Raw genomic sequence first — 22,464 nt, 5'->3', positions numbered from 1 at the left:
AGATGGAGTACTGAGGTGTTTCCAGGTGGAGTACATGTAGATGGAGTACTGAGGTGTTTCCGGGTGGAGTACATGTAGATGGAGTACATAGGTGTTTCCAGAAGGAGTACATGTAGATGGAGTACTGAGGTGTTTCCAGAAGGAGTACATGTAGATGGAGTACTGAGGTGTTTCCAGGTGGAGTACATGTAGATGGAGTACTGAGGTGTTTCCAGAAGGAGTACATGTACATGGAGTACTGAGGTGTTTCCAGGTGGAGTACATGTAGATGGAGTACTGAGGTGTTTCCAGAAGGAGTACATGTAGATGGAGTACTGAGGTGTTTCCAGAAGGAGTACATGTACATGGAGTACTGAGGTGTTTCCAGAAGGAGTACATGTAGATGGAGTACTGAGGTGTTTCCAGGTGGAGTACATGTAGATGGAGTACTGAGGTGTTTCCGGGTGGAGTACATGTAGATGGAGTACTAAGGTGTTTCCAGAAGGAGTACATGTAGATGGAGTACTGAGGTGTTTCCAGAAGGAGTACATGTAGATGGAGTACTGAGGTGTTTCCAGAAGAAGTACATGTAGATGGAGTACTGAGGTGTTTCCAGGTGGAGTACATGTAGATGGAGTACTGAGGTGTTTCCGGGTGGAGTACATGTAGATGGAGTACATAGGTGTTTCCAGAAGGAGTACATGTAGATGTAGTACTGAGGTGTTTCCAGAAGGAGTACATGTAGATGGAGTACTGAGGTGTTTCCGGGTGGAGTACATGTAGATGGAGTACTGAGGTGTTTCCAGAAGGAGTACATGTAGATGGAGTACTGAGGTGTTTCCAGAAGGAGTACATGTACATGGAGTACTGAGGTGTTTCCAGAAGAAGTACATGTAGATGGAGTACTGAGGTGTTTCCAGGTGGAGTACATGTAGATGGAGTACTGAGGTGTTTCCAGAAGGAGTACATGTAGATGGAGTACTGAGGTGTTTCCAGAAGGAGTACATGTAGATGGAGTACTGAGGTGTTTCCAGAAGGAGTACATGTAGATGGAGTACTGAGGTGTTTCCAGAAGGAGTACATGTAGATGGAGTACTGAGGTGTTTCCAGAAGGAGTACATGTACATGGAGTACTGAGGTGTTTCCAGGTGGAGTACATGTAGATGGAGTACTGAGGTGTTTCCAGGTGGAGTACATGTAGATGGAGTACTGAGGTGTTTCCGGGTGGAGTACATGTAGATGGAGTACTGAGGTGTTTCCAGAAGGAGTACATGTAGATGGAGTACTGAGGTGTTTCCAGAAGAAGTACATGTAGATGGAGTACTGAGGTGTTTCCAGGTGGAGTACATGTAGATGGAGTACTGAGGTGTTTCCAGAAGGAGTACATGTAGATGGAGTACTGAGGTGTTTCCAGAAGGAGTACATGTAGATGGAGTACTGAGGTGTTTCCAGAAGGAGTACATGTAGATGGAGTACTGAGGTGTTTCCAGAAGGAGTACATGTAGATGGAGTACTGAGGTGTTTCCAGAAGGAGTACATGTAGATGGAGTACTGAGGTGTTTCCAGAAGGAGTACATGTACATGGAGTACTGAGGTGTTTCCAGGTGGAGTACATGTAGATGGAGTACTGAGGTGTTTCCAGGTGGAGTACATGTAGATGGAGTACTGAGGTGTTTCCGGGTGGAGTACATGTAGATGGAGTACTGAGGTGTTTCCAGAAGGAGTACATGTAGATGGAGTACTGAGGTGTTTCCAGAAGGAGTACATGTAGATGGAGTACTGAGGTGTTTCCAGAAGAAGTACATGTAGATGGAGTACTGAGGTGTTTCCAGGTGGAGTACATGTAGATGGAGTACTGAGGTGTTTCCGGGTGGAGTACATGTAGATGGAGTACTGAGGTGTTTCCAGAAGGAGTACATGTAGATGGAGTACTGAGGTGTTTCCAGAAGGAGTACATGTAGATGGAGTACTGAGGTGTTTCCGGGTGGAGTACATGTAGATGGAGTACTGAGGTGTTTCCAGAAGGAGTACATGTAGATGGAGTACTGAGGTGTTTCCAGAAGGAGTACATGTACATGGAGTACTGAGGTGTTTCCAGAAGAAGTACATGTAGATGGAGTACTGAGGTGTTTCCAGGTGGAGTACATGTAGATGGAATACTGAGGTGTTTCCAGAAGGAGTACATGTAGATGGAGTACTGAGGTGTTTCCAGAAGGAGTACATGTAGATGGAGTACTGAGGTGTTTCCAGAAGGAGTACATGTACATGGAGTACTGAGGTGTTTCCAGAAGAAGTACATGTAGATGGAGTACTGAGGTGTTTCCAGGTGGAGTACATGTAGATGGAGTACTGAGGTGTTTCCAGAAGGAGTACATGTAGATGGAGTACTGAGGTGTTTCCAGAAGGAGTACATGTAGATGGAGTACTGAAGTGTTTCCGGGTGGAGTACATGTAGATGGAGTACTGAGGTGTTTCCAAAAGGAGTACATGTAGATGGAGTACTGAGGTGTTTCCAGAAGGAGTACATGTACATGGAGTACTGAGGTGTTTCCAGAAGAAGTACATGTAGATGGAGTACTGAGGTGTTTCCAGGTGGAGTACATGTAGATGGAATACTGAGGTGTTTCCAGAAGGAGTACATGTAGATGGAGTACTGAGGTGTTTCCAGAAGGAGTACATGTAGATGGAGTACTGAGGTGTTTCCAGAAGGAGTACATGTAGATGGAGTACTGAGGTGTTTCCAGGTGGACTACATGTAGATGGAGTACTGAGGTGTTTCAGGAGTACATGTAGATGGAGTACTGAGGTGTTTCCAGGTGGAGTACATGTAGATGGAGTACTGAGGTGTTTCCAGAAGGAGTACATGTAGATGGAGTACTGAGGTGTTTCCAGAAGGAGTACATGTAGATGGAGTACTGAGGTGTTTCCAGAAGGAGTACATGTAGATGGAGTACTGAGGTGTTTCCAGGTGGAGTACATGTAGATGGAGTACTGAGGTGTTTCCAGAAGGAGTACATGTAGATGGAGTACTGAGGTGTTTCCAGAAGGAGTACATGTAGATGGAGTACTGAGGTGTTTCCAGAAGGAGTACATGTAGATGGAGTACTGAGGTGTTTCCAGAAGGAGTACATGTAGATGGAGTACTGAGGTGTTTCCAGAAGGAGTACATGTACATGGAGTACTGAGGTGTTTCCAGGTGGAGTACATGTAGATGGAGTACTGAGGTGTTTCCAGAAGGAGTACATGTACATGGAGTACTGAGGTGTTTTCAGAAGGAGTACATGTAGATGGAGTACTGAGGTGTTTCCAGGTGGACTACATGTAGATGGAGTACTGAGGTGTTTCAGGAGTACATGTAGATGGAGTACTGAGGTGTTTCCAGGTGGAGTACATGTAGATGGAGTACTGAGGTGTTTCCAGAAGGAGTACATGTAGATGGAGTACTGAGGTGTTTCCAGAAGGAGTACATGTAGATGGAGTACTGAGGTGTTTCCAGAAGAAGTACATGTAGATGGAGTACTGAGGTGTTTCCAGGTGGAGTACATGTAGATGGAGTACTGAGGTGTTTCCAGGTGGAGTACATGTAGATGGAGTACTGAGGTGTTTCCAGAAGGAGTACATGTAGATGGAGTACTGAGGTGTTTCCAGAAGGAGTACATGTAGATGGAGTACTGAGGTGTTTCCAGAAGGAGTACATGTAGATGGAGTACTGAAGTGTTTCCGGGTGGAGTACATGTAGATGGAGTACTGAGGTGTTTCCAAAAGGAGTACATGTAGATGGAGTACTGAGGTGTTTCCAGAAGGAGTACATGTACATGGAGTACTGAGGTGTTTCCAGAAGAAGTACATGTAGATGGAATACTGAGGTGTTTCCAGAAGGAGTACATGTAGATGGAGTACTGAGGTGTTTCCAGAAGGAGTACATGTAGATGGAGTACTGAGGTGTTTCCAGAAGGAGTACATGTAGATGGAGTACTGAGGTGTTTCCAGAAGGAGTACATGTAGATGGAGTACTGAGGTGTTTCCAGGTGGACTACATGTAGATGGAGTACTGAGGTGTTTCAGGAGTACATGTAGATGGAGTACTGAGGTGTTTCCAGGTGGAGTACATGTAGATGGAGTACTGAGGTGTTTCCAGAAGGAGTACATGTAGATGGAGTACTGAGGTGTTTCCAGAAGGAGTACATGTAGATGGAGTACTGAGGTGTTTCCAGAAGGAGTACATGTAGATGGAGTACTGAGGTGTTTCCAGGTGGAGTACATGTAGATGGAGTACTGAGGTGTTTCCAGAAGGAGTACATGTAGATGGAGTACTGAGGTGTTTCCAGAAGGAGTACATGTAGATGGAGTACTGAGGTGTTTCCAGAAGGAGTACATGTACATGGAGTACTGAGGTGTTTCCAGGTGGAGTACATGTAGATGGAGTACTGAGGTGTTTCCAGAAGGAGTACATGTACATGGAGTACTGAGGTGTTTTCAGAAGGAGTACATGTAGATGGAGTACTGAGGTGTTTTTCCAGGTGGACTACATGTAGATGGAGTACTGAGGTGTTTCAGGAGTACATGTAGATGGAGTACTGAGGTGTTTCCAGGTGGAGTACATGTAGATGGAGTACTGAGGTGTTTCCAGAAGGAGTACATGTAGATGGAGTACTGAGGTGTTTCCAGGTGGAGTACATGTAGATGGAGTACTGAGGTGTTTCCAGAAGGAGTACATGTAGATGGAGTACTGAGTTGTTTCCAGAAGGAGTACATGTAGATGGAGTACTGAGGTGTTTCCAGAAGGAGTACATGTACATAGAGTACTGAGGTGTTTCCAGAAGGAGTACATGTAGATGGAGTACTGAGGTGTTTCCAGGTGGACTACATGTAGATGGAGTACTGAGGTGTTTCCAGGTGGAGTACATGTAGATGGAGTACTGAGGTGTTTCCAGAAGGAGTACATGTAGATGGAGTACTGAGGTGTTTCCAGAAGGAGTACATGTAGATGGAGTACTGAGGTGTTTCCAGATGGAGTACATGTAGATGGAGTACTGAGGTGTTTCCAGATGGAGTACATGTAGATGGAGTACTGAGGTGTTTCCAGGTGGAGTACATGTAGATGGAGTACTGAGGTGTTTCCAGGTGGGGTACATGTAGATGGAGTACTGAGGTGTTTCCAGAGGGAGTACATGTAGATGGAGTACTGAGGTGTTTCCAGGTGGAGTACATGTAGATGGAGTACTGAGGTGTTTCCAGAAGGAGTACATGTAGATGGAGTACTGAGTTGTTTCCAGATGGAGTACATGTAGATGGAGTACTGAGGTGTTTCCAGAAGGAGTACATGTAGATGGAGTACTGAGGTGTTTCCAGGTGGAGTACATGTAGATGGAGTACTGAGGTGTTTCCAGATGGAGTACATGTAGATGGAGTACTGAGGTGTTTCCAGGTGGAGTACATGTAGATGGAGTACTGAGTTGTTTCCAGAAGGAGTACATGTAGATGGAGTACTGAGGTGTTTCCAGGTGGAGTACATGTAGATTGAGTACTGAGGTGTTTCCAGATGGAGTACATGTAGATGGAGTACTGAGGTGTTTCCAGGTGGAGTACATGTAGATGGAGTACTGAGGTGTTTCCAGAAGGAGTACATGTAGATGGAGTACTGAGGTGTTTCCAGAAGAAGTACATGTAGATGGAGTACTGAGGTGTTTCCAGGTGGAGTACATGTAGATGGAGTACTGAGGTGTTTCCAGGTGGAGTACATGTAGATGGAGTACTGAGGTGTTTCCAGGTGGAGTACATGTAGATGGAGTACTGAGGTGTTTCCGGGTGGAGTACATGTAGATGGAGTACTGAGGTGTTTCCAGAAGGAGTACATGTAGATGGAGTACTGAGGTGTTTCCAGAAGGAGTACATGTAGATGGAGTACTGAGGTGTTTCCAGGTGGAGTACATGTAGATGGAGTACTGAGGTGTTTCCGGGTGGAGTACATGTAGATGGAGTACATAGGTGTTTCCAGAAGGAGTACATGTAGATGGAGTACTGAGGTGTTTCCAGAAGGAGTACATGTAGATGGAGTACTGAGGTGTTTCCAGAAGGAGTACATGTACATGGAGTACTGAGGTGTTTCCAGAAGGAGTACATGTAGATGGAGTACTGAGGTGTTTCCAGGTGGAGTACATGTAGATGGAGTACTGAGGTGTTTCCAGAAGGAGTACATGTAGATGGAGTACTGAGGTGTTTCCAGAAGGAGTACATGTAGATGGAGTACTGAGGTGTTTCCAGAAGGAGTACATGTAGATGGAGTACTGAGGTGTTTCCAGAAGGAGTACATGTAGATGGAGTACTGAGGTGTTTCCAGAAGGAGTACATGTACATGGAGTACTGAGGTGTTTCCAGGTGGAGTACATGTAGATGGAGTACTGAGGTGTTTCCAGGTGGAGTACATGTAGATGGAGTACTGAGGTGTTTCCGGGTGGAGTACATGTAGATGGAGTACTGAGGTGTTTCCAGAAGGAGTACATGTAGATGGAGTACTGAGGTGTTTCCAGAAGGAGTACATGTAGATGGAGTACTGAGGTGTTTCCAGGTGGAGTACATGTAGATGGAGTACTGAGGTGTTTCCGGGTGGAGTACATGTAGATGGAGTACATAGGTGTTTCCAGAAGGAGTACATGTAGATGGAGTACTGAGGTGTTTCCAGAAAGAGTACATGTAGATGGAGTACTGAGGTGTTTCAGGTGGAGTACATGTAGATGGAGTACTGAGGTGTTTCCGGGTGGAGTACATGTAGATGGAGTACTGAGGTGTTTCCAGAAGGAGTACATGTAGATGGAGTACTGAGGTGTTTCCAGAAGGAGTACATGTACATGGAGTACTGAGGTGTTTCCAGGTGGAGTACATGTAGATGGAGTACTGAGGTGTTTCCAGAAGAAGTACATGTAGATGGAGTACTGAGGTGTTTCCAGAAGGAGTACATGTACATGGAGTACTGAGGTGTTTCCAGGTGGAGTACATGTAGATGGAGTACTGAGGTGTTTCCAGGTGGAGTACATGTAGATGGAGTACTGAGGTGTTTCCAGGTGGAGTACATGTAGATGGAGTACTGAGGTGTTTCCGGGTGGAGTACATGTAGATGGAGTACTGAGGTGTTTCCAGAAGGAGTACATGTAGATGGAGTACTGAGGTGTTTCCAGAAGGAGTACATGTAGATGGAGTACTGAGGTGTTTCCAGGTGGAGTACATGTAGATGGAGTACTGAGGTGTTTCCGGGTGGAGTACATGTAGATGGAGTACTGAGGTGTTTCCAGAAGGAGTACATGTAGATGGAGTACTGAGGTGTTTCCAGAAGGAGTACATGTAGATGGAGTACTGAGGTGTTTCCAGGTGGAGTACATGTAGATGGAGTACTGAGGTGTTTCCGGGTGGAGTACATGTAGATGGAGTACATAGGTGTTTCCAGAAGGAGTACATGTAGATGGAGTACTGAGGTGTTTCCAGAAGGAGTACATGTAGATGGAGTACTGAGGTGTTTCCAGAAGGAGTACATGTACATGGAGTACTGAGGTGTTTCCAGAAGGAGTACATGTAGATGGAGTACTGAGGTGTTTCCAGGTGGAGTACATGTAGATGGAGTACTGAGGTGTTTCCAGAAGGAGTACATGTAGATGGAGTACTGAGGTGTTTCCAGAAGGAGTACATGTAGATGGAGTACTGAGGTGTTTCCAGAAGGAGTACATGTAGATGGAGTACTGAGGTGTTTCCAGAAGGAGTACATGTAGATGGAGTACTGAGGTGTTTCCAGAAGGAGTACATGTACATGGAGTACTGAGGTGTTTCCAGGTGGAGTACATGTAGATGGAGTACTGAGGTGTTTCCAGGTGGAGTACATGTAGATGGAGTACTGAGGTGTTTCCGGGTGGAGTACATGTAGATGGAGTACTGAGGTGTTTCCAGAAGGAGTACATGTAGATGGAGTACTGAGGTGTTTCCAGAAGGAGTACATGTAGATGGAGTACTGAGGTGTTTCCAGGTGGAGTACATGTAGATGGAGTACTGAGGTGTTTCCGGGTGGAGTACATGTAGATGGAGTACATAGGTGTTTCCAGAAGGAGTACATGTAGATGGAGTACTGAGGTGTTTCCAGAAAGAGTACATGTAGATGGAGTACTGAGGTGTTTCAGGTGGAGTACATGTAGATGGAGTACTGAGGTGTTTCCGGGTGGAGTACATGTAGATGGAGTACTGAGGTGTTTCCAGAAGGAGTACATGTAGATGGAGTACTGAGGTGTTTCCAGAAGGAGTACATGTACATGGAGTACTGAGGTGTTTCCAGGTGGAGTACATGTAGATGGAGTACTGAGGTGTTTCCAGAATGAGTACATGTAGATGGAGTACTGAGGTGTTTCCAGAAGGAGTACATGTACATGGAGTACTGAGGTGTTTCCAGAAGGAGTACATGTACATGGAGTACTGAGGTGTTTCCAGAAGGAGTACATGTAGATGGAGTACTGAGGTGTTTCCAGGTGGAGTACATGTAGATGGAGTACTGAGGTGTTTCCGGGTGGAGTACATGTAGATGGAGTACTAAGGTGTTTCCAGAAGGAGTACATGTAGATGGAGTACTGAGGTGTTTCCAGAAGGAGTACATGTAGATGGAGTACTGAGGTGTTTCCAGAAGAAGTACATGTAGATGGAGTACTGAGGTGTTTCCAGGTGGAGTACATGTAGATGGAGTACTGAGGTGTTTCCGGGTGGAGTACATGTAGATGGAGTACATAGGTGTTTCCAGAAGGAGTACATGTAGATGGAGTACTGAGGTGTTTCCAGAAGGAGTACATGTAGATGGAGTACTGAGGTGTTTCCAGGTGGAGTACATGTAGATGGAGTACTGAGGTGTTTCCGGGTGGAGTACATGTAGATGGAGTACTGAGGTGTTTCCAGAAGGAGTACATGTAGATGGAGTACTGAGGTGTTTCCAGAAGGAGTACATGTACATGGAGTACTGAGGTGTTTCCAGAAGAAGTACATGTAGATGGAGTACTGAGGTGTTTCCAGGTGGAGTACATGTAGATGGAGTACTGAGGTGTTTCCAGAAGGAGTACATGTAGATGGAGTACTGAGGTGTTTCCAGAAGGAGTACATGTACATGGAGTACTGAGGTGTTTCCAGGTGGAGTACATGTAGATGGAGTACTGAGGTGTTTCCAGGTGGAGTACATGTAGATGGAGTACTGAGGTGTTTCCAGAAGGAGTACATGTAGATGGAGTACTGAGGTGTTTCCAGAAGGAGTACATGTAGATGGAGTACTGAGGTGTTTCCAGAAGAAGTACATGTAGATGGAGTACTGAGGTGTTTCCAGAAGGAGTACATGTACATGGAGTACTGAGGTGTTTCCAGGTGGAGTACATGTAGATGGAGTACTGAGGTGTTTCCAGGTGGAGTACATGTAGATGGAGTACTGAGGTGTTTCCGGGTGGAGTACATGTAGATGGAGTACTGAGGTGTTTCCAGAAGGAGTACATGTAGATGGAGTACTGAGGTGTTTCCAGAAGAAGTACATGTAGATGGAGTACTGAGGTGTTTCCAGGTGGAGTACATGTAGATGGAGTACTGAGGTGTTTCCAGGTGGAGTACATGTAGATGGAGTACTGAGGTGTTTCCAGGTGGAGTACATGTAGATGGAGTACTGAGGTGTTTCCGGGTGGAGTACATGTAGATGGAGTACTGAGGTGTTTCCAGAAGGAGTACATGTAGATGGAGTACTGAGGTGTTTCCAGAAGGAGTACATGTAGATGGAGTACTGAGGTGTTTCCAGGTGGAGTACATGTAGATGGAGTACTGAGGTGTTTCCGGGTGGAGTACATGTAGATGGAGTACTGAGGTGTTTCCAGAAGGAGTACATGTAGATGGAGTACTGAGGTGTTTCCAGAAGGAGTACATGTAGATGGAGTACTGAGGTGTTTTCAGAAGGAGTACATGTACATGGAGTACTGAGGTGTTTCCAGAAGGAGTACATGTAGATGGAGTACTGAGGTGTTTCCAGGTGGAGTACATGTAGATGGAGTACTGAGGTGTTTCCAGAAGGAGTACATGTAGATGGAGTACTGAGGTGTTTCCAGAAGGAGTACATGTACATGGAGTACTGAGGTGTTTCCAGAAGGAGTACATGTAGATGGAGTACTGAGGTGTTTCCAGGTGGAGTACATGTAGATGGAGTACTGAGGTGTTTCCGGGTGGAGTACATGTAGATGGAGTACTAAGGTGTTTCCAGAAGGAGTACATGTAGATGGAGTACTGAGGTGTTTCCAGAAGGAGTACATGTAGATGGAGTACTGAGGTGTTTCCAGAAGAAGTACATGTAGATGGAGTACTGAGGTGTTTCCAGGTGGAGTACATGTAGATGGAGTACTGAGGTGTTTCCGGGTGGAGTACATGTAGATGGAGTACATAGGTGTTTCCAGAAGGAGTACATGTAGATGGAGTACTGAGGTGTTTCCAGAAGGAGTACATGTAGATGGAGTACTGAGGTGTTTCCAGGTGGAGTACATGTAGATGGAGTACTGAGGTGTTTCCGGGTGGAGTACATGTAGATGGAGTACTGAGGTGTTTCCAGAAGGAGTACATGTAGATGGAGTACTGAGGTGTTTCCAGAAGGAGTACATGTACATGGAGTACTGAGGTGTTTCCAGAAGAAGTACATGTAGATGGAGTACTGAGGTGTTTCCAGGTGGAGTACATGTAGATGGAGTACTGAGGTGTTTCCAGAAGGAGTACATGTAGATGGAGTACTGAGGTGTTTCCAGAAGGAGTACATGTAGATGGAGTACTGAGGTGTTTCCAGAAGGAGTACATGTAGATGGAGTACTGAGGTGTTTCCAGAAGGAGTACATGTAGATGGAGTACTGAGGTGTTTCCAGAAGGAGTACATGTACATGGAGTACTGAGGTGTTTCCAGGTGGAGTACATGTAGATGGAGTACTGAGGTGTTTCCAGGTGGAGTACATGTAGATGGAGTACTGAGGTGTTTCCGGGTGGAGTACATGTAGATGGAGTACTGAGGTGTTTCCAGAAGGAGTACATGTAGATGGAGTACTGAGGTGTTTCCAGAAGGAGTACATGTAGATGGAGTACTGAGGTGTTTCCAGGTGGAGTACATGTAGATGGAGTACTGAGGTGTTTCCAGAAGGAGTACATGTAGATGGAGTACTGAGGTGTTTCCAGGTGGAGTACATGTAGATGGAGTACTGAGGTGTTTCCAGAAGGAGTACATGTAGATGGAGTACTGAGGTGTTTCCAGAAGGAGTACATGTAGATGGAGTACTGAGGTGTTTCCGGGTGGAGTACATGTAGATGGAGTACTGAGGTGTTTCCAGAAGGAGTACATGTAGATGGAGTACTGAGGTGTTTCCAGAAGGAGTACATGTAGATGGAGTACTGAGGTGTTTCCAGGTGGAGTACATGTAGATGGAGTACTGAGGTGTTTCCAGAAGGATTACATGTAGATGGAGTACTGAGGTGTTTCCAGAAGGAGTACATGTAGATGGAGTACTGAGGTGTTTCCAGGTGGAGTACATGTAGATGGAGTACTGAGGTGTTTCCAGGTGGAGTACATGTAGATGGAGTACTGAGGTGTTTCCAGAAGGAGTACATGTAGATGGAGTACTGAGGTGTTTCCAGAAGGAGTACATGTACATGGAGTACTGAGGTGTTTCCAGAAGAAGTACATGTAGATGGAGTACTGAGGTGTTTCCAGGTGGAGTACATGTAGATGGAGTACTGAGGTGTTTCCAGAAGGAGTACATGTAGATGGAGTACTGAGGTGTTTCCAGAAGGAGTACATGTAGATGGAGTACTGAGGTGTTTCCAGGTGGAGTACATGTAGATGGAGTACTGAGGTGTTTCCAGAAGGAGTACATGTAGATGGAGTACTGAGGTGTTTCCAGAAGGAGTACATGTAGATGGAGTACTGAGGTGTTTCCGGGTGGAGTACATGTAGATGGAGTACTGAGGTGTTTCCAGAAGGAGTACATGTAGATGGAGTACTGAGGTGTTTCCAGAAGGAGTACATGTAGATGGAGTACTGAGGTGTTTCCAGGTGGAGTACATGTAGATGGAGTACTGAGGTGTTTCCAGAAGGATTACATGTAGATGGAGTACTGAGGTGTTTCCAGAAGGAGTACATGTAGATGGAGTACTGAGGTGTTTCCAGGTGGAGTACATGTAGATGGAGTACTGAGGTGTTTCCAGGTGGAGTACATGTAGATGGAGTACTGAGGTGTTTCCAGAAGGAGTACATGTAGATGGAGTACTGAGGTGTTTCCAGAAGGAGTACATGTACATGGAGTACTGAGGTGTTTCCAGAAGAAGTACATGTAGATGGAGTACTGAGGTGTTTCCAGGTGGAGTACATGTAGATGGAGTACTGAGGTGTTTCCAGAAGGAGTACATGTAGATGGAGTACTGAGGTGTTTCCAGAAGGAGTACATGTACATGGAGTACTGAGGTGTTTCCAGGTGGAGTACATGTAGATGGAGTACTGAGGTGTTTCCAGGTGGAGTACATGTAGATGGAGTACTGAGGTGTTTCCGGGTGGAGTACATGTAGATGGAGTACTGAGGTGTTTCCAGAAGGAGTACATGTAGATGGAGTACTGAGGTGTTTCCAGAAGGAGTACATGTAGATGGAATACTGAGGTGTTTCCAGGTGGAGTACATGTAGATGGAGTACTGAGGTGTTTCCAGAAGGAGTACATGTAGATGGAGTACTGAGGTGTTTCCGGGTGGAGTACATGTAGATGGAGTACTGAGGTGTTTCCAGAAGGAGTACATGTAGATGGAGTACTGAGGTGTTTCCAGAAGGAGTACATGTAGATGGAGTACTGAGGTGTTTCCGGGTGGAGTACATGTAGATGGAGTACTGAGGTGTTTCCAGAAGGAGTACATGTAGATGGAGTACTGAGGTGTTTCCAGAAGGAGTACATGTAGATGGAGTACTGAGGTGTTTCCAGGTGGAGTACATGTAGATGGAGTACTGAGGTGTTTCCAGAAGGAGTACATGTAGATGGAGTACTGAGGTGTTTCCAGAAGGAGTACATGTACATGGAGTACTGAGGTGTTTCCAGGTGGAGTACATGTAGATGGAGTACTGAGGTGTTTCCAGGTGGAGTACATGTAGATGGAGTACTGAGGTGTTTCCGGGTGGAGTACATGTAGATGGAGTACTAAGGTGTTTCCAGAAGGAGTACATGTAGATGGAGTACTGAGGTGTTTCCAGAAGGAGTACATGTAGATGGAGTACTGAGGTGTTTCCAGAAGAAGTACATGTAGATGGAGTACTGAGGTGTTTCCAGGTGGAGTACATGTAGATGGAGTACTGAGGTGTTTCCGGGTGGAGTACATGTAGATGGAGTACATAGGTGTTTCCAGAAGGAGTACATGTAGATGGAGTACTGAGGTGTTTCCAGAAGGAGTACATGTACATGGAGTACTGAGGTGTTTCCAGGTGGAGTACATGTAGATGGAGTACTGAGGTGTTTCCGGGTGGAGTACATGTAGATGTAGTACTGAGGTGTTTCCAGAAGGAGTACATGTACATGGAGTACTGAGGTGTTTCCAGGTGGAGTACATGTAGATGGAGTACTGAGGTGTTTCCAGGTGGAGTACATGTAGATGGAGTACTGAGGTGTTTCCGGGTGGAGTACATGTAGATGGAGTACTAAGGTGTTTCCAGAAGGAGTACATGTAGATGGAGTACTGAGGTGTTTCCAGAAGGAGTACATGTAGATGGAGTACTGAGGTGTTTCCAGAAGAAGTACATGTAGATGGAGTACTGAGGTGTTTCCAGGTGGAGTACATGTAGATGGAGTACTGAGGTGTTTCCGGGTGGAGTACATGTAGATGGAGTACATAGGTGTTTCCAGAAGGAGTACATGTAGATGGAGTACTGAGGTGTTTCCAGAAGGAGTACATGTACATGGAGTACTGAGGTGTTTCCAGGTGGAGTACATGTAGATGGAGTACTGAGGTGTTTCCGGGTGGAGTACATGTAGATGTAGTACTGAGGTGTTTCCAGAAGGAGTACATGTAGATGGAGTACTGAGGTGTTTCCAGAAGGAGTACATGTACATGGAGTACTGAGGTGTTTCCAGAAGAAGTACATGTAGATGGAGTACTGAGGTGTTTCCAGGTGGAGTACATGTAGATGGAGTACTGAGGTGTTTCCAGAAGGAGTACATGTAGATGGAGTACTGAGGTGTTTCCAGAAGGAGTACATGTAGATGGAGTACTGAGGTGTTTCCAGAAGGAGTACATGTAGATGGAGTACTGAGGTGTTTCCAGAAGGAGTACATGTAGATGGAGTACTGAGGTGTTTCCAGAAGGAGTACATGTAGATGGAGTACTGAGGTGTTTCCAGGTGGAGTACATGTAGATGGAGTACTGAGGTGTTTCCAGGTGGAGTACATGTAGATGGAGTACTGAGGTGTTTCCGGGTGGAGTACATGTAGATGGAGTACTGAGGTGTTTCCAGAAGGAGTACATGTAGATGGAGTACTGAGGTGTTTCCAGAAGGAGTACATGTAGATGGAGTACTGAGGTGTTTCCAGGTGGAGTACATGTAGATGGAGTACTGAGGTGTTTCCGGGTGGAGTACATGTAGATGGAGTACTGAGGTGTTTCCAGAAGGAGTACATGTAGATGGAGTACTGAGGTGTTTCCAGAAGGAGTACATGTAGATGGAGTACTGAGGTGTTTCCGGGTGGAGTACATGTAGATGGAGTACTGAGGTGTTTCCAGAAGGAGTACATGTAGATGGAGTACTGAGGTGTTTCCAGAAGGAGTACATGTACATGGAGTACTGAGGTGTTTCCAGAAGAAGTACATGTAGATGGAGTACTGAGGTGTTTCCAGGTGGAGTACATGTAGATGGAATACTGAGGTGTTTCCAGAAGGAGTACATGTAGATGGAGTACTGAGGTGTTTCCAGAAGGAGTACATGTAGATGGAGTACTGAGGTGTTTCCAGAAGGAGTACATGTACATGGAGTACTGAGGTGTTTCCAGAAGAAGTACATGTAGATGGAGTACTGAGGTGTTTCCAGGTGGAGTACATGTAGATGGAGTACTGAGGTGTTTCCAGAAGGAGTACATGTAGATGGAGTACTGAGGTGTTTCCAGAAGGAGTACATGTAGATGGAGTACTGAGGTGTTTCCAGAAGGAGTACATGTAGATGGAGTACTGAGGTGTTTCCAGAAGGAGTACATGTAGATGGAGTACTGAAGTGTTTCCGGGTTGAGTACATGTAGATGGAGTACTGAGGTGTTTCCAGAAGGAGTACATGTAGATGGAGTACTGAGGGGTTTCCAGAAGGAGTACATGTACATGGAGTACTGAGGTGTTTCCAGAAGAAGTACATGTAGATGGAGTACTGAGGTGTTTCCAGGTGGAGTACATGTAGATGGAATACTGAGGTGTTTCCAGAAGGAGTACATGTAGATGGAGTACTGAGGTGTTTCCAGAAGGAGTACATGTAGATGGAGTACTGAGGTGTTTCCAGAAGGAGTACATGTAGATGGAGTACTGAGGTGTTTCCAGAAGGAGTACATGTAGATGGAGTACTGAGGTGTTTCCAGGTGGACTACATGTAGATGGAGTACTGAGGTGTTTCAGGAGTACATGTAGATGGAGTACTGAGGTGTTTCCAGGTGGAGTACATGTAGATGGAGTACTGAGGTGTTTCCAGAAGGAGTACATGTACATGGAGTACTGAGGTGTTTCCAGAAGGAGTACATGTAGATGGAGTACTGAGGTGTTTCCAGAAGGAGTACATGTAGATGGAGTACTGAGGTGTTTCCAGAAGGAGTACATGTAGATGGAGTACTGAGGTGTTTCCAGAAGAAGTACATGTAGATGGAGTACTGAGGTGTTTCCAGGTGGAGTACATGTAGATGGAGTACTGAGGTGTTTCCGGGTGGAGTACATGTAGATGGAGTACATAGGTGTTTCCAGAAGGAGTACATGTAGATGGAGTACTGAGGTGTTTCCAGAAGGAGTACATGTAGATGGAGTACTGAGGTGTTTCCAGGTGGAATACATGTAGATGGAGTACTGAGGTGTTTCCGGGTGGAGTACATGTAGATGGAGTACTGAGGTGTTTCCAGAAGGAGTACATGTAGATGGAGTACTGAGGTGTTTCCAGAAGGAGTACATGTACATGGAGTACTGAGGTGTTTCCAGAAGAAGTACATGTAGATGGAGTACTGAGGTGTTTCCAGGTGGAGTACATGTAGATGGAGTACTGAGGTGTTTCCAGAAGGAGTACATGTAGATGGAGTACTGAGGTGTTTCCAGAAGGAGTACATGTAGATGGAGTACTGAGGTGTTTCCAGAAGGAGTACATGTAGATGGAGTACTGAGGTGTTTCCAGAAGGAGTACATGTAGATGGAGTACTGAGGTGTTTCCAGAAGGAGTACATGTACATGGAGTACTGAGGTGTTTCCAGGTGGAGTACATGTAGATGGAGTACTGAGGTGTTTCCAGGTGGAGTACATGTAGATGGAGTACTGAGGTGTTTCCGGGTGGAGTACATGTAGATGGAGTACTGAGGTGTTTCCAGAAGGAGTACATGTAGATGGAGTACTGAGGTGTTTCCAGAAGGAGTACATGTAGATGGAGTACTGAGGTGTTTCCAGAAGAAGTACATGTAGATGGATTACTGAGGTGTTTCCAGGTGGAGTACATGTAGATGGAGTACTGAGGTGTTTCCGGGTGGAGTACATGTAGATGGAGTACTGAGGTGTTTCCAGAAGGAGTACATGTAGATGGAGTACTGAGGTGTTTCCAGAAGGAGTACATGTAGATGGAGTACTGAGGTGTTTCCGGGTGGAGTACATGTAGATGGAGTACTGAGGTGTTTCCAGAAGGAGTACATGTAGATGGAGTACTGAGGTGTTTCCAGAAGGAGTACATGTACATGGAGTACTGAGGTGTTTCCAGAAGAAGTACATGTAGATGGAGTACTGAGGTGTTTCCAGGTGGAGTACATGTAGATGGAATACTGAGGTGTTTCCAGAAGGAGTACATGTAGATGGAGTACTGAGGTGTTTCCAGAAGGAGTACATGTAGATGGAGTACTGAGGTGTTTCCAGAAGGAGTACATGTACATGGAGTACTGAGGTGTTTCCAGAAGAAGTACATGTAGATGGAGTACTGAGGTGTTTCCAGGTGGAGTACATGTAGATGGAGTACTGAGGTGTTTCCAGAAGGAGTACATGTAGATGGAGTACTGAGGTGTTTCCAGAAGGAGTACATGTAGATGGAGTACTGAGGTGTTTCCAGAAGGAGTACATGTAGATGGAGTACTGAGGTGTTTCCAGAAGGAGTACATGTAGATGGAGTACTGAAGTGTTTCCGGGTGGAGTACATGTAGATGGAGTACTGAGGTGTTTCCAGAAGGAGTACATGTAGATGGAGTACTGAGGTGTTTCCAGAAGGAGTACATGTACATGGAGTACTGAGGTTTTTCCAGAAGAAGTACATGTAGATGGAGTACTGAGGTGTTTCCAGGTGGAGTACATGTAGATGGAATACTGAGGTGTTTCCAGAAGGAGTACATGTAGATGGAGTACTGAGGTGTTTCCAGAAGGAGTACATGTAGATGGAGTACTGAGGTGTTTCCAGAAGGAGTACATGTAGATGGAGTACTGAGGTGTTTCCAGGTGGACTACATGTAGATGGAGTACTGAGGTGTTTCAGGAGTACATGTAGATGGAGTACTGAGGTGTTTCCAGGTGGAGTACATGTAGATGGAGTACTGAGGTGTTTCCAGAAGGAGTACATGTACATGGAGTACTGAGGTGTTTCCAGAAGGAGTACATGTAGATGGAGTACTGAGGTGTTTCCAGGTGGAGTACATGTAGATGGAGTACTGAGGTGTTTCCAGAAGGAGTACATGTAGATGGAGTACTGAGGTGTTTCCAGGTGGAGTACATGTAGATGGAGTACTGAGGTGTTTCCAGAAGGAGTACATGTACATGGAGTACTGAGGTGTTTCCAGGTGGAGTACATGTAGATGGAGTACTGAGGTGTTTCCAGAAGGAGTACATGTACATGGAGTACTGAGGTGTTTTCAGAAGGAGTACATGTAGATGGAGTACTGAGGTGTTTCCAGGTGGACTACATGTAGATGGAGTACTGAGGTGTTTCAGGAGTACATGTAGATGGAGTACTGAGGTGTTTCCAGGTGGAGTACATGTAGATGGAGTACTGAGGTGTTTCCAGAAGGAGTACATGTAGATGGAGTACTGAGGTGTTTCCAGGTGGAGTACATGTAGATGGAGTACTGAGGTGTTTCCAGAAGGAGTACATGTAGATGGAGTACTGAGGTGTTTCCAGAAGGAGTACATGTAGATGGAGTACTGAGGTGTTTCCAGAAGGAGTACATGTACATGGAGTACTGAGGTGTTTCCAGAAGGAGTACATGTAGATGGAGTACTGAGGTGTTTCCAGGTGGACTACATGTAGATGGAGTACTGAGGTGGTTCCAGGTGGAGTACATGTAGATGGAGTACTGAGGTGTTTCCAGAAGGAGTACATGTAGATGGAGTACTGAGGTGTTTCCAGGTGGACTACATGTAGATGGAGTACTGAGGTGTTTCCAGGTGGGGTACATGTAGATGGAGTACTGAGGTGTTTCCAGATGGAGTACATGTAGATGGAGTACTGAGGTGTTTCCAGGTGGAGTACATGTAGATGGAGTACTGAGGTGTTTCCAGGTGGGGTACATGTAGATGGAGTACTGAGGTGTTTCCAGATGGAGTACATGTAGATGGAGTACTGAGGTGTTTCCAGGTGGAGTACATGTAGATGGAGTACTGAGGTGTTTCCAGATGGAGTACATGTAGATGGAGTACTGAGGTGTTTCCAGGTGGAGTACATGTAGATGGAGTACTGAGGTGTTTCCAGATGGAGTACATGTAGATGGAGTACTGAGGTGTTTCCAGAAGGAGTACATGTAGATGGAGTACTGAGTTGTTTCCAGAAGGAGTACATGTAGATGGAGTACTGAGGTGTTTCCAGGTGGAGTACATGTAGATGTAGTACTGAGGTGTTTCCAGGTGGAGTACATGTAGATGGAGTACTGAGGTGTTTCCAGGTGGAGTACATGTAGATGGAGTACTGAGGTGTTTCCAGGTGGAGTACATGTAGATGGAGTACTGAGGTGTTTCCAGGTGGAGTACATGTAGATGGAGTACTGAGGTGTTTCCAGGTGGAGTACATGTAGATGGAGTACTGAGGTGTTTCCAGGTGGAGTACATGTAGATGGAGTACTGAGGTGTTTCCAGGTGGAGTACATGTAGATGGAGTACTGAGGTGTTTCCAGGTGGAGTACATGGAGAAGGGGACGATGACCGGTCTGGCGCTGAAGCACATGCTGGAGAACAGCTTCTCGGAGGCAGAAGGCGCTCGTCCGGCCGCTCGCAGCGTCCCCAGAGTCGGACTGGTCTTCACAGACGGACGGTCCCAGGACGACATCAGCGAGTACGCCAAGAAGGCCAAGGAAGCAGGTGAGGCTGAGCTCTGAGCACCTGGAGATGCAGTCGGCGGCACCGCTCAGCATTCTGACCCCCCCTCAGGTATCACCATGTATGCCGTGGGCGTCGGGAAGGCGGTGGAAGACGAGCTCCGTGAGATCGCCTCTGAGCCGGTGGAGAAACACTTCTACTACACCACAGACTTCAACGCCATCAGCACCATCGCAGACAACCTGAAGCTGAACGTGTGCCCAGGTAGGAGCCCTGCAGAGCCCCCCCAGCACCTGGAACACCTGAAACTGGACCCGTGTTGTCCAGACCCGTGAGCTGCTCACGGGTCTGGACAACATGCATGACGAGGGCAAAAATGGAGCAAAATATTTGAATTCAATAATCAGTCTGATTCATTTACAGAAAAATCACAAATAAAAACATTTATAAAAGTTTACTGTTCAGAAAGAAATGATGGGACCTGCTCGACTCTGAAGTTGGCTTCTGATTGGCGAGGACACTTTTTTCACACAAAGACCACATAGAACCGGGTCCTGTTCCAACCATAGGACCTGGACTGCTCAAACCAGGATGAAACTAGGATTTGGATGGTAAAGAATACAGTAAACACAGTTTCTGATTCGTGAAAATTACACATAGGATGATTTTATGTAGTGGATACATTTAACCCTTGTGCTATCCTAGGCACTTTAACGTTGGGAGTTGGGTCATCTAGACCCACTAGACAGAGCTCTGAACCTTTTTTCTTCAATGATTTGTGATCTTCACTGGTGTCCATGGATTACATGAAATCTTTCCACCTTTATCCACCTTTGTCATGGTAGGGAGAACACCTCAATGGAAGGGGGGGGTCATCCAAGATAGCACAAGGGTTAAAAGGACATATATTTATTTTGAAACACTTTGAAAACTTTAAAATAATTCAAAAAAAAGGAAAGAAAGTGCCTCTCTGGTTTAAAAATTCCTCTTTCCCCGTCGTTTGTATCTCTCATTCTCTCCTCTTTCGTTCCTCTCCATTCCTCATTTTCAGCAATCAAATAAAGATTTCACAAATCAGAAACTGTGTTTAATGGATTCGTTACTATCCAGTAAGCAGAACTGAATCTAGTCCAGGTCCTGTGGACTAGGAGGTAAAAAATGCAGAGGAGGCTTCATCAATCGGAAGCCAACTTCAGTGTCTTGGCAGCTGCAGGCAGGAGATCTGAGAGGAAATGTCTTCGAGGTTCAGTCATGGATGACTTCTGCCACCTAGTGACAGAAAGACGACACAGCAAAATGGAAAAAAGCAGTCATCTGTGAGACAAAACCTGGAGTGGGTTTGTGTGGATAAAGTGTGGTGTTTCTCCTCGTAGAGGAGAGTCAGGGGGAGGTTGAGGTGAAGGATCCGTGCGCCTGCGAGAACCTGGTGGAGTTCCAGCAGAACACTGGCAGCAGCCTGGAGCAGCTCACACAGAAACATATCCTTCCAGACTAACTTCCCATCAGCCTTCATTGGCATGCAATGAAAATAAATCGACCTTTTGAAGCTCTCATGTCTGATTGTTGCTGCAACGTCTCTGCAGAAATCTCCAGCTGTCTGCTCACAAATCCACTTGTTACTCCTTAATCAGCCTCCACTGGCCGCCATGAACACCCGCCTGGTGGAGCTGGAGAACCAGCTTCTCTCCAGGAAGTGACCCGGTCACAGGGACCAAACGTTGGGGGGCACAAGGAGGAGGAGGAGCTGGTCAGACCCCAGCAGAAGCATTGACCAAGCAGGACCTGCCCCATGCCGATGGTCGCTCCAGCGGTCTCCGGAGGATGGAGCCTTTGGGGCCTCGTCCTGGCGTGGGGGGGGTGTTGCTTCTTTCTATGGATGTAAACCTGATGCCCACTTTTACAAGCTACCACTGATCAGTGCCTTTGAACCGAGCACTTCCGTCGTCTGCATGTCTTTCATACCCATCCTGTGGCTGTGCCACTGCTAGCTGTGAGCCGGGTCCCGTCAGTCAGCGGGTCAGAACCACCAGGCTTCCTTCTCTGAGCGCCATATTTATGCAGGCGCTACTATAGCTACCAAAGATGACGATTTCTCAAATAAGAGCATTTATGCCAAGAGTGACAGAGTTTCAAATCACACGTTACCACTTCTGTCGCAGGATGTCCTGAGCGTTCTCCCAGACTGTCGCTGTTGACCTTTGACCTGAGCAGCTCTGAAATGTAGAAAAAAAAAGGCTAGAGAACCCAAAGTGTAACCACAGGTTCCCCTCTACTCAAAGGAATTTGGCTCTTTTTTTTTATCTTTTCCGGCTTCTCATCAGCTGTTCATTTATGTAAAAATGAAAAAGCTGATCAAAAGAAATGATCAGAAAACCGTCGATTGACCATAACTGAGAGAAGAAAGCTCTCTGGTCTCATAAAGGCCCAGCTTCAGTCTGTGATGTGTTAGTTGCATAAATTACCTCCATACCTGTAAATGTACACCTCAGTCTTTGAACTCTTGGATGTTTTGTTTCTAACAGCTTTCTATGTATATTATTTGTATGAATCTGTGTATTTACAGCCCAGAATGCAATAAAAGGGGGGCGTTGAGTCTGATTTTCTTCATGGCTGAGATGTTTCCTCCACGTTCCTCTGAACTGCTTGATGAAAAGACGGTCCTGGAGGGGTCGTTGGTCAGGAGTGAGGACTGGCTCCTTCATAACATTCAGGAATCGTCCTGCTTTAAGACTGAAATTCCCTTCTCAGACAAAGTTTTCTTCATGACGCCATCATACTAACATGAAGAACCGGAGAAGAGTCCCAGTTCTTACAGGAAACCTTATTTTTTCATTTACAAATCAACTTAACACAAGAAAACCAATAGAACGCTAGAACAACCATCATGAAGCAGTAAAACTGAACCCTAACAGCAAAAACAAAGAACAGGAAACAATCAAAGGAAGTGGAGACTTAGAAAATGCTGCCCTCAGCCAGGAGGATC

General features: G+C 45.8%; 1 protein-coding gene across 1 annotated transcript in view; it reads left to right on the top strand.

The window, feature by feature from the left end:
• The window catches only part of matn4 (matrilin 4), a 61,147-nt gene extending 39,068 nt beyond the window's left edge, over positions 1-22,079 (top strand). Inside the window, exons 14-17 of the mRNA XM_023955360.2 lie at positions 19,340-19,523; positions 19,593-19,745; positions 20,855-20,959; positions 21,120-22,079. Coding sequence (XP_023811128.1) covers positions 19,340-19,523; positions 19,593-19,745; positions 20,855-20,959; positions 21,120-21,178 — 501 coding nt within the window. The 3' untranslated portion in view covers positions 21,179-22,079. The remainder of the gene's footprint in view (positions 1-19,339; positions 19,524-19,592; positions 19,746-20,854; positions 20,960-21,119) is intronic.
• Positions 22,080-22,464: the final 385 nt, after the last annotated feature.

The sequence above is a fragment of the Oryzias latipes genome, chromosome 5 (assembly GCF_053564925.1).
Source record: "Oryzias latipes strain Hd-rR chromosome 5, Olatipes_Hd-rR_3.1".
Classification (NCBI taxonomy): domain Eukaryota; kingdom Metazoa; phylum Chordata; class Actinopteri; order Beloniformes; family Adrianichthyidae; genus Oryzias; species Oryzias latipes.
Note: the sequence above shows the minus strand (reverse complement) of the source record. Positions and strands in the feature narration are given on the sequence as shown.